The 11,699-nt window shown below is 56.3% G+C and overlaps 4 protein-coding genes across 4 annotated transcripts; 1 reads left to right on the forward strand and 3 right to left on the reverse strand.

Moving 5' to 3' along the window:
* Nucleotides 1-360: 360 nt before the first annotated feature.
* Nucleotides 361-2,872, reverse strand: KVR01_004073 (carboxypeptidase C PRC1). The gene is made up of 4 exons (XM_044788507.1): nt 1,924-2,872; nt 1,535-1,860; nt 921-1,421; nt 361-843 (listed from the first exon to the last, which is right to left on the reverse strand). The coding sequence occupies exons 1-4, from the start codon at nt 2,405-2,407 to the stop codon at nt 517-519; spliced, it is 1,638 nt and encodes a 545-aa protein (XP_044646237.1). The 5' UTR covers nt 2,408-2,872; the 3' UTR covers nt 361-516.
* Nucleotides 2,873-3,463: 591 nt separating this feature from the next.
* KVR01_004410 (uncharacterized protein) lies at nt 3,464-6,443 on the reverse strand. Its single transcript, XM_044789502.1, has 4 exons — nt 6,333-6,443; nt 6,084-6,246; nt 5,938-6,000; nt 3,464-5,806 (listed from the first exon to the last, which is right to left on the reverse strand). Exons 1-4 carry the CDS (start codon nt 6,354-6,356, stop codon nt 5,586-5,588), a joined length of 471 nt encoding a protein of 156 aa, XP_044646574.1. The 5' UTR covers nt 6,357-6,443; the 3' UTR covers nt 3,464-5,585.
* On the forward strand, nt 4,095-5,168 carry KVR01_004803 (guanine nucleotide exchange factor SDO1; the record flags this gene model as incomplete). Its single annotated transcript, XM_044788480.1, has 1 exon — nt 4,095-5,168. The coding sequence occupies one exon, from the start codon at nt 4,095-4,097 to the stop codon at nt 5,166-5,168; it is 1,074 nt and encodes a 357-aa protein (XP_044646967.1).
* Nucleotides 6,444-6,691: 248 nt separating the features above from the next.
* On the reverse strand, nt 6,692-11,577 carry KVR01_004684 (uncharacterized protein). The gene is made up of 7 exons (XM_044781755.1): nt 11,125-11,577; nt 10,992-11,054; nt 10,846-10,904; nt 10,772-10,790; nt 10,649-10,714; nt 8,852-10,578; nt 6,692-8,790 (listed from the first exon to the last, which is right to left on the reverse strand). The coding sequence occupies exons 1-7, from the start codon at nt 11,125-11,127 to the stop codon at nt 7,647-7,649; spliced, it is 3,081 nt and encodes a 1,026-aa protein (XP_044646848.1). The 5' UTR covers nt 11,128-11,577; the 3' UTR covers nt 6,692-7,646.
* Nucleotides 11,578-11,699: the final 122 nt, after the last annotated feature.

Genomic DNA, 11,699 nt, shown 5'->3' on the forward strand with positions numbered 1-11,699 from the left:
GTTCATGATTGACACTGCCACGTGTTCGGGTTGGATTAGTGAGAATCGACTGCATTGCTCCTATGCTGGCAGTCCAAGCACATCCTTGGGGAACAAAATAGGAAAACACAAGACTCTTCAGGATCGCATGATCTTTGTTTCTCCAAGTGTCACATTTATGGTACTTAGAAAAGACTCGCACGGTGGACCCGTCATGGGAGGGTGTGCTTCCGCAAATGCTCTATCCTTACTGAGTGAGTAACGCAGATGACCTTTTACAAGAGAAGCTCCAGTCAAAAAAGGGCGTTTCCAGGATGATTGCTTGTACCACGTAATTCAGGCGCAGTTGATAAACAGCCTACATGAGATAAGAACTCTGTGCATGGAGGACCGAGACCTTCATTCTGATAACGCTAACACAGGAGGGAACTCCCCCAGACTTTATTGTAGTACATGGTTCTGCAAATTGATTCGACAACCCAACAATCTGACAACGAGACTAGTCCATCTCTCAATTTAGGTCATTTGGCCGATGCTTTACGCATACCATTCACCTCCAATCCACCGGTTGTAGAAATCCAGACCAGCGGCGGGCTGATCGTATGGAACCATGTGTCCGGCCCCGTATATCTGCATGAAGGTGAAGTTTCCGGAAGACTTGACCTTGCCGTACTCCTTGCCGTCAGCCTTGAGAGGCGAGAGCTTGGTGCTCTTGAAGTCCTTGTGGCCGGGCCAGTCCAGCTCGTTGGACCAAGCCTGGTTACCGAGCCAGTTGCAGATGAAGTCTGCATCGCCGGCGTAGATGAGGACAGGGATCTGCTCAAGGATGCCAGGGACGAGTAGGTGGAAAGGTTGCATCCAGTCCTAGTGTGTATTAGCTACCTGCTACGCAACTCCAAGTTGTGTCTGAGCCGGAACACAGAGAGAAGACCTGTACTTACACCCTTGAAAAGGAAGTTACGGTTGATGTCAAAGTTACAGCTATCGTAGCTATCGACAGTCTCAACGCCGAGGGCATCCATGACATCCTTCTTGTTGAGGTACTTGTCGATGTTTCCGAGGCCAGGGTAGCAGAGCGAGCCGCCCTCACACGGAATGCGCACGTCGTAGGGGTTCTGGCCCGATCGCTGGTAAGTGCCGAGGATGTTGTTGTTACAGTAGATGGAGGCAGGGACACAGCTGAACCAGCTCTTGCTCTCGTAGCACGAGCTGATCATGGACTGGCAGCGAGGCAGGGCATTATCCATGGACTGGCACTCGCTCTCGCTGAGAACAGCGTCGTAGCCACCCTCACCGCAGGCCATGGGCCGGTAGTAGGGGTATTGAGTGTAGGGGTCCGTCAGACCGTTGCCAATCAGCACAGACTTGAGGTTAATGTTGCGGTCCTTGTGGGACAGGATTTCGGAGGCAAACACGGGAATGTAGTGACCAGCGTACGACTCCTGGTGTGTGTTAGTCGCCCGTCACAGAATCTGGGACGGTGTGCTCAGGAGGTCCCCAAGACAAACAGATGGTGCGCCGTAGGGGAAGGTGGAGGAAGGGAACATATACTAACCCCTGCAATGTGGAAATCTTGCTTGGCATACTCTGGGAATTGTTGGAAGAACAGAGTCAACAGAGCGTAGACATCTTTGCCGGCGGCCGTAGTATCGCTGACCGAGTCTTTGCTGTAAGAATAACCGACGTTGACGGGCTGGTCAAGGAAGATGACGGAGGCGTTGGCGTTCCACGAGTGTTTGTTGTAGACGACCTTGACGTTGTCATCGATGGACGAAGGGCCCAGCTCGAAGAACAGGCCGGTGAGGGACGAGCAGCCTGGGCCGCCATTGAGCCAGAGGACGACAGGGTCCTTCTTGGGGTCATTGCGCGACTCGAAGAACCCTTTGTAGACGGGTTAGCCCACACGGCGGGATACTGGTGGTGGAGAAACGGCGGGGTACATACAGTAGAAGAGATGCTTGTCGTTGGCCTCGTCGTCCAGATATCCCGAGTACTGCTTGACGGTATCGACCCCAAGCTTGGATGGGTCGACGGCCTTGGTGCGCAGGTTGTAGGCCTCGAGGTCTCCGCCGACCAGCCTGTGGCTCTCGGCATCGGCGGTGCTCTCGGTCCACAGGGCCTGGACGTCGGCACCCTTTGTGACCCAGTCCCACTTGGAGTCGGGCTTGCGCTGGGCCTTCTTGGGCTTGGTCAGGGGAGGTAGGGCGTCGAATGCGCCGGGAACGAGCATCTCGACCTCTTCCCAAAGGGCCTTGGCGTCCGAGGTCATGGCGCCGAAGACGGCCTCGTACTCCTTGACCTTGTCAGCCCAGGAAGAGGCGACCTGCTTGACCTTATCAGCAGCATCGCCGATGACATGCTGGGCGTCCTGCTGGAAGTTTATGGCGGAGGCGGCGCCAACCAGCAGCGCTGAGGTGGCGATCCTCATCTTGAAGGTGTTGGGGGTGGTGACGACGACACAGGACTAGATAGCTCGGCAGATAGAGAGCACTTGAGATAAGCTGCGGTACTGCGTGGGCCGTCTGACGAGAGGCCCGAGGTGAGATTATAAGGACGGTTGAACCAGATAGGTTGAAGGGAAAGCTATGATGGTTGCTAGTGATGATGAAGTAGGAGGAAGACGGAAGGGTTAAGAAGGGGCTGGACGGAGGATGGGTTGTGGAGGGCGACAGACGGGGGGAGGTAGGTAGGTCATGAAGCTCTGGCGAAGCTGTTGGCATGGGTACCTGCCACTGCCAGTGTGCTCCGTACGTGCCTAGCGTACTGTAGTGCAGGTACCACATAGTAGAGGTAGGCTGGCTGGCACCTTACGCTGTTTGGGTGGCCTGGTGGGTACCTAGGCACGTACCTGGGTACTCTGGGCACCTCTATGTCCTCGGGCATGATGAAACCGGATAGCGTTTGTACGCAGCAGGACGGTATTGTTAGTTTGAACTACCTCGTAGGTACCTACCTAAGTACCTAGCAGCGGAGGTGGGCAGGTACCTGCGATTGTGCCTGCCCACCACTAGCTGCCTGCCTGCCAACCTGCCAACATGAGGATGGTCGTGTGACAGTCTTAGTGGTTAATCCCGCACCACCGGGGCCCCACGCGGATCCTCTACTCTGATACACCTTGTCGTGGCTGATAAGCGTCATCGAGCGCTTGCCCCTGGCCCCTCGGGCCTGGTCTGCCTGTTGGTTGTTACCAAGACAGACACCGAGCATATTGTCACCGTGGCAGCGTGGCTGACTTCCAGGTGAGGCCGACTGTTGACCGTATTATACGGAGTACTCTATATATGCCGGGCCGGTGAGATTATCCCATAAGGATTGATCCCACGCGAGCCTGTTTCACTGCCGTCCCTCTCGGCCTCTGTCTCATTCCACCCACATCTCTGGGAACAACATGAGCTGTGCGCAGGAGACCAGCTAGGTCAGCTATATTTGATCTTGATCTAGTTGACTGACTTCTTCTGTCCGATCTGGCTGGGTTGAATGCATATGACGACGACCCACGCGGCCGTTATGCAGCCAATAATATCCGGTCGATTTACATGTTTGCAAGAGCGCCGTCTCCTCGAATTCCTGTGATCTGACTTTGAAACAACATCCACATAACATACACATCTATTCTGAACTTGACAACAGACATACAGTCTGAGTCCATCCCTGGTGAGCGCGAGAGCGAGAGAGAGAGAGACAGGGTTGAAGCAGCCCCAGCTGGTACCGTACTCCGTCCTATGCCGCAGAAGCCCGACCAGTTAGTTATTATTAGTCATTCGCCGGGGGTGAATCAGAATGAGCCAGGCAAGCACAGGCAAGCATCCCACCCCACCTGCGAATTATTATTATCGATACCGGGAAAAGTGCAGCTGTCCCGCCATGACATAGGCACCACTTTAATAATTAATAAACAACCAAACACGCCCACACGCCTTGTCCACCTCACCCTGCCGTCAGCAACAACGGGGGCCTCCTATAGAAAGGCCTCAACATAACATCACCTAGACTTGGCCTTCCAGCCACCGCGGGGCACCAACCAGACTACCTCGCAAACAGTCCACCACTCCTCCCCTTCTTCTTCCTCGTCCTCGTCCTCGTCCTCGTCCTCCTCCACCATTACAGCCGCCACAATGTCTCGACAAATAAACCAGCCGTCGAACCAGATCAAGCTCACAAATGTCTCCCTAGTGCGCCTCAAGAAGGGCAAGAAGCGCTTCGAGATCGCCTGCTACAAAAACAAGGTCCTGGAGTGGCGCTCGGGCATCGAGACGGACCTCGACAACGTCCTGCAGATCCCAAACGTCTTTCTGAACGTCTCAAAGGGCCAGACCGCCCCCTCCGCCGACCTGGCCAAGGCCTTCGGCAAGAACATGACCACCGACTCCATAGTGCTCGAGATCCTCAACAAGGGCGAGCTGCAGGTCGGCGAGCGCGAGCGGGCCGCCCAGCTCGAGCGCGTGCACAACGAGGTCGTGGGCATAGTCGCGTCGAAACTGGTGGACCCGCGGACGAAGAGGGTCTACACCACGGGCATGATCGAGAAGGCGCTCGACATGCTGAGCCAGCAGGCCCACCAGACCCAGGGGGGACACGGCGCCGCCGACAAGGACTCCAAGTCTGCTTCTGCCTCTGCCAGCGGCAGCGCCACGCCGGCTGCGGCAGAAAACGGGTCGAAGCCCACGGTGTCTGCGGCTGCTGCCGCCGCCGCCGCACAAGCCGCACAAGCCGCATCTTCGTCGTCGTCGTCATCATCAAAAGAGCACGTATGGACGGGCGTCACGACCACCAAGAGCGCCAAGAGTCAGGCCCTCGAGGCGATCAAGGCCCTCATCGCCAAGCAGCCAATCCCGGTCGCTAGGGCGAGGATGAGGCTGAGGATCACCTGCTCGACGGGCGTGCTGAAGCAGGCTGTGAAGGCACCCGCCGCCGAGAAGGGTGGCAAGGACAAGAAGGGAGGCAAGGGAGGAGCGGCAGACGATGACGACGAGGAAGGCGAGAAGAAGGCGCCGGGCACTGTCAAGGACAAGATACTGAGCTACGTGGAACAGATCGAGAACCAGGATGTCGTGGGCTCCGAGTGGGAGGTGGTGGCTTTCGTCGAGCCAGGCGCGTACAAGGGGCTTTCGGACTTCATAGCTAACGAGACAAAAGGTCAGGGACGGGTGGAGGTCTTAGACACAGCTGTCACCACTGAGGACGACTGAATTCATATCGAGTGAGCTGGTCAATAGAGGCTCTCATAAGCACAACAGTCCATGCTCATGTCGGAGTGCGTGCGCGCAAGCCAGCTGAGAGGCCTTCAGCCCATGGAAATCATCCTGGTTTGGTATGCTGGATCAGTTTCGCAGATGCAGTAAAGCAAGTCACAATATGAAGTCATCACTCCCAGTCCTTGTCATAACGCAAATGCCTTTCAATTTCCATTCCTTTTTGTTTGGGTGGGATACCGGTTTCATTCTGTCGACAGGCCCAGTACGGGCGGCGACGCCCTTCTCATAAACAAGACGATGCAAGCCATAACACGCCTGATACCATCCATGGTGTAGCAGCAATGCAACCGTGTAGAAAAAACCGTGTGTATCCCGTCCAACCATCCGAGACGCCAACAACCGCCTTCTTCTTTAACCACCCTTCTTCTTGGAGACACCGACGGTCCGGCCACGGCGACCAGTGGTCTTGGTGTGTTGGCCACGGACGCGGAGGCCCCAGTAGTGTCGCAGACCACGGTGGGCCCGGATCTTCTTCAGGCGCTCGAGGTCATCACGGAGCTTGGAGTCGACACCGTTGGCAAGAACCTGCGAGTCCTTGCCGTCGACAATGTCGCGCTGTCGGTTAAGGAACCCTAAAGTGCCACAAAAGTCAGCCCGATGATCCTTCGTCTCGTCCTCCGCGCTTCGGGTGTGGCATGTCATGCTCTCGCGTGCGTCCAGAATCCGGGGTGCACCTTGAATCCGGGGAGTGAGTTCGACGTACAGGAGGGAATCTTGTACTGGGTGGGGTTCTGGATGATGGTGACGATACGCTCGAGCTCCTCGGCTGTGTAGATAGCGTTAGCAATCTTAGGTTGACTCCATTTTGGGGGGGCCTCGGGGCCTCGCCGGGGGTGGGGGGGTTCGTACAGGTGAGCTCTCCGGCGCGCTTGTTCAGGTCGACATCGGCCTTCTTGCAGACGAGGTTGGAGTATCGGCGACCGACACCCTTGATCTTGGTGAGGGCGTAGACAACCTTTTGCTTGCCGTCGACGTTGGTGTTCAGCAGACGCAAGATGAACTGAAAGTTCGACTGGACGCACACAAAAGACGTCAGTATCTCGACTCAGATTGACTTCCGTGCCATCGCCCAAGTGGGACGAAGGGGGTCGCATTTACCTTTTCGCCCGACACGAGAGACATGCTGGGCAACCTGGTTGATGGTGTTGCGCCCAAATGTCGTTGTCCTGGATCACTTGGAAGAGGTCGAACGTTTGGGGAGAATTTCTGGTGGGCTTTTGGAATCCAATTAGCCGGTCGGAACACGTCGGAAAAATTGGTAGGTCCGACTGAAAAGCGGGTCCCTGTGCATTTAGACGGCGCCCCTCAAATACACTTCCCCCAGTGCAAATTGAACTGTCTCACACACCAGCAAGCAACAACCCGCGCCAACACCATCATCGCCCGCGGGACCAACCAGTAGGTCCGTGCACTCTGCTTAGCTACCCAGGCAATCAGCCCAAGTGGCCTCCATGCCTCTCGCGACGTGGGATTGCAGCTTCGTTGCTTCCTCTCTACTATTCCTTAGGCAACTATAGCTTGGAATTAACAGTTCTTCACCGACAGTTTGAGCCTCTTTCGCCCTCAGTCGTGAGGACCGTCTCACATGGGAGGAGAGTATGAGCGCACGGCGCGGTATTTGAGCGTTCTCACAATATTGTCAAAGCTGTCAACATCCTGACAATCTAACCTGCAGAGAATCTGCCCAGTGGGCTTCTCCTCTTCGGCCTCTTATTTAAGTCACCGCTGATTGTTATTCGCAGGTCCGCCCGTCCACACTACAGGGTGACAGTAGATATTTGAATCACCCGAGTCACTTCGCTGTCTGCACCAAAACACTCACTGCTGGATGCAAGAATACAATCAACCCGGACGGAGCCTTGTAATCTGTAATCTAATTTCATTCCTCAGTAAAGCCCAAGTCGCAATGCACCACAGTGAACCATCTAGTGACGTTTGAAACTCTACTCATACTAGTTGGTCTCGTCTGCTGTAAAGTCTATGAGCAACGCCATTTCGCGATGCCGTTGCAAAATACATGCAACCCGAGAAGGTGGGCATATGCAAAAACGGTAGATGGTGTTGCGAACCGATCAAGACAACTCTTGGAACGGGCTGCGGGATCAAACCGAGTGTGTCCAGAAAAAGGCCGACCGCTCAATGTCGACCCTTCCACAAATCCACTGCTGCTTCTGCGTTTCGTTTCGGATGCACGGTTCGTGGGCAGCGCATCTTGGTCGTGCATATTCCTGCGCGACCTCAGTCCCCTTGTCATCTTGAGAATACAGCTCTCCACGCAGGTGCTGATCAGCAATTTAGCATTGCTGTCTCTGTGCTCATCGCCTTGCGTTGCGCAGGCCTGCGCTATGCGAGAACCCCCCCCCCTTTTTGTAGCAAGCCATGCCCAGTGCACTGGTGGCGGGCGGGGTGTATCTATTTCCTCCTCGAGCGCGTTTTTACAGCAGGGACTGGCTCTTCAGCCGTCTCCTTGGCAGAATCCTTCTTTCTGGACCCGCCCTTCTTCCCCTTTGGCGGCGCAGGAGGCGGCTGGTCACTATGAAGGTGGCCCAGCTCCTCGATGGCCGTGGTGTTCTCCCACTGTAAGCAGCGATATTGAGGGGCCGGCTCTGGTGTGACGGCGTTCCTGGTCCTGGTAGTCATCCGTTTGCCTGTCGCCCCGTTCGTCTTCGCCTCCTTCTCCTTCTCCTTCTCCTCTTCAGCAGCCTTTGCTTCCGCGTCGTTGGCTGCCAGGTATGCCTGGCGATTTTCCATGTGTTTGAGGATCCTGTCGCTAAAATTGACGAGTTCCTTCCGCAGTTTCAACTCGTTGAATCCGCGCGGGTCTAACCAGTCGATCAGTTTCTTGACATCTTTTGGGTCATCGATATAGCCCCACTGCCGGGCCGTGAAGACGCTCGTCGGGCCTTCCTCCTTTGCCTTGCGCTCCGGGACCGTCATGTTGAAAATGGCCTGGTACTCTTTCTGCCATTCGGGAGCCAGATCAATGTAGCCCTCGCGCTCGAGATCGTCCGGGCCCTGGATCCAGATGCAGCCATTGGCATAGCCTGCGTCTGCCGTGGAACTGTTTGGCAACCCGCCGTACGGCATCCCGTTGCGCTCGAACCAGTAGTACCGATTCCAGAACCGATCCTTGCCCAGAACCCTTGTTCTTGCGCAGTCGGCTTCTCGGAGGTCGTTGTCAATAACTGCGATTTCTTCTTCGCACTTCTTGATCAGGTCTTCCTTCTTCTGGATCTCCTTCAAGACCTTCACAAACTGTTTTGACTGCTTGGGAACTGCCTTGGCAGCTTCGGCCTCTTTTCTCTTCTCCTCTTCCCTCTCCTTTTGGCGCAGGCGTTCTGCAGCTCGGTCTTGGCCACGCCGGAGGCCACGACCGACACTGCGTGGCGGCTCCTCCTCCGTCTCAGCTGCCTCATTTTCAGCTGGCGTCAGCTCATCGACGTCATCCATCTTGACGTCTCCATTAGCATCAGCCGCCTCGTGTGCTGGTGATGGCGGAAGGTTCTCTGGCAAAAGTATCTTTCGCTCCTCATTCAGAGCCTTGAGCTCCTCGATGCTGGTATCTTCCTGTTAGTCGCACCGTATAGGACGAAAGTCACACGCAAAAAGATACTTACGCCTGCTTCCTCTGGCGTTGCCACTCGATCTTGTCTTTCCTGAAACCCGTCATTTGCTCACTGCAGTCCTCCATGTAGCCGCGGATGGCTTTGGTTTCGGCAGTAAGCAAGCAGATGACCTGCAAAGCTTGGGCACGATAGTTGACGTCCATCGCTGCGTAGTGTTGTCTGATCGTGTCTTGTGTGGCCTCGACATCCCTAGGGACCAGTTGTATGAGCAGATCCTCACATGCAGCCTTTCTCCGCTCCTCCTTTGACAGCTGGTATAGCAGGCCGACCATGATCGCCTCCCAACCACCGTTCTTGAAATCCCTCTTTCTCAGATGATCGATCCAGTCATAGTCAGCCAGGAGCTCCTCAGCACGGTGCTTCGGGGCATTCTCCAACTGCCTCTCCTCTCTTTCCGCAGCGGCAGCTTCTGCCGCCAGCTTATCGGCTTCCAATTTCGCCATGCTACTCCGCGTGGCGCGAGCGGCCGGCTGTGGTGTGGGCTCTCGGCTCTCCTCATCCTCCTCATCCTCATCGTCTTCCTCGTCACTCTCATCGTCTGACTCTAGCTCCGGCAGACGGAAGTTGATCTTGCCTCCGTCAGCCTCCGAGTCCACCAGGACTTTGAGGACGGCACAATGAATCTCATCAAATAACTGAACCTGGGTCTCCTCCGACGCGACCTGCATTGCCTCCAGAAAATCATCAAAAGTGAAGGAATCGAGCTGGAATATTTCGCAGTACACATTGAGGGTATCCCAGGTTTCCAGAAGGGGGCCGACGGACTTCATGAGTATGTTATCGCAGGAAGGCGACGGCTCCTCGACCTCAACAGGCGGGTCGCTGCACAAGTATCGGATAGGAGGCCGGACCAGATGCGTTGGCTCTACCTTGAGATCCTCGATAGGATACTTTGGTGGTGGCGGTGGCGGTGGAGGCTCCGGCTGCGCGTACACGGGGGGAGGGGGAGGAAGCTGGTTGTGCCGGAAGGACAGTGGAAATTGGAAGGGATTGCCCGGAAGTGGTAGGTGGACGAACTGGCCCTGTTCTTGCTTCTTAACAACTTGCCCGTGTTGGCCATGGTGGTTTTGGTTCTTGCCGGCCTTGGGAGGCCTGGCTGCGGGTTTGAGCTCTGGTAATCGGACTGGGCCCTGAGTTTGGAATGAATGGGCCATGCCGGTCGCTTCCGGGGGGTGGGACATCTGGTTGGACAACCTCTTTTGCGACTGGGCCTGTTTGCGCTCTTGGACCTTGGTCTCGTACCGCAGATGTGTCGGGATGCGCGTGTCGATCTTGAACTGAGCTGCAATCGTGTCTTTCACAAGCCAAGGAGCCCCGGTCCACGCATCTCTCGTCACCGTCTTCTTTACAAATGAGCGCAGGACGGATTTGGTAAAGACCTTGCGATCGCGCCAGATATTGTTGTCGTCGACAACCGCTTCATGGTCCTCAGAATCATCCAGGCTGACGAAGTATCTCGAAAAGGGCACAGTGAGTGTGCCATCCGGGAGCATTTTACTGCCGAATCTGGCCTTATCCCTCACAACGCCTGTAAAGCGCTCGCCAGTATGGATGGAGACGGTGACATGCTCGCCGGGGTAGAAATCGCCCTTGAACTCCTCGTAGAGCTTGTCAACCAGGTTGTCGATCCTCGAAATCGTCTGGAACTGCACGCGCCGCAGAATGGGTCCCTTTAGGGGTTCGGGGAAGGCTTGCTCGACTTCCAGTGCGCCAGCGAGCTGGTGGAAATCGGGTCAGCGCATAGCAATTTGGAGTGGGGGGGGGGGGGGTCGGGCTGGAAGAGCATACTTCTGACTCTAGGGCCTCGAAGAAGTTGAGGCCCGAGTGGCCAGTAATTTGGCATATGAAGCGTTTCTGTGGTCTTGTCAGTGGCGGCGTTGTGGGCGCGGCGCGAATGGCTGCGCGACTGACCTGCTTGTAAAAGTCCAACCTGGGCACACGTTAGCACATGATGCGGCCTGGCGGTTTAGGTGAGCACGGCATACCTATTCAAATAGTCTTCGTACGTGACGAAAACCTCGCCAGTCTGGGGTATGTGCCACACCTGTGGCAAGAGAAGGGTCGTGAGCAATCTGCACGGGTGGGCGCGAAGTGGCGCGTCGAGGGAGGGTGGTGGTGGTCATGGACGTACCTCATGGTCGTTTTCCACGGGCGGCGGCTGCAGGAACTGCACGGGCTTGCGCTTGAAGAGGACCTTGGAAACAGGGTGAGTAGGGCATACAGGGCGATGCGCCGGGTGGTGGAGGGGGTGGTTGGGGCCCTACCATGGTGGATGGGGGCAGGACTGCAGAGCGGCAGGCCGGCCGAAAATCATCTGCAAGGCTGAGATTCAGCCTTCCGGGCCCGAGGGGGAGCTCAGATCAGGATGGAATTGGAGTGGCAGATGTTGTTTTGGGGTGTTGTTGTGCCGGCAGGGACGCGATCGTGTCCGAAAGGCAAAAGGTCGAGACGTGGAGCAGACCCGGTCGTGGGCGTGGACGTGGAGGTGCAGAGACTGCACGGGACTGGGGTGCGCAGTCTCCCGGCGGGCCTTGACCGATCCCAGGCCGGCCTGACTTAGACGAGGCTGCTGGTGCCGGCGCGCGACGGCGTGGGAAACGCCGGCAGAGATGGCTTTTGTCCTTGGTGTGTGGGCGACAGGCCAGGGTCCACGGCTGGCTGGTGATGCTGCGGGAGGGAGAGGTGGAGCGGCCGGAGGGTTGACAAGGAGAAAGGGCAGGTCGTGAAACGAGAATCAAAATTTGGGAGATGTCCAAGAGGGTAGGTAAGGTAGTGGTAGGTAGGTATAGGTAGACTGACTGGGAGGGTGGGTGGGTAGGTAGGGGAGGCGGGCGGGCAG

The sequence above is a fragment of the Diaporthe batatas genome (genome assembly GCF_019321695.1).
Source record: "Diaporthe batatas strain CRI 302-4 chromosome Unknown Contig00004, whole genome shotgun sequence".
NCBI lineage: Eukaryota > Fungi > Ascomycota > Sordariomycetes > Diaporthales > Diaporthaceae > Diaporthe > Diaporthe batatas.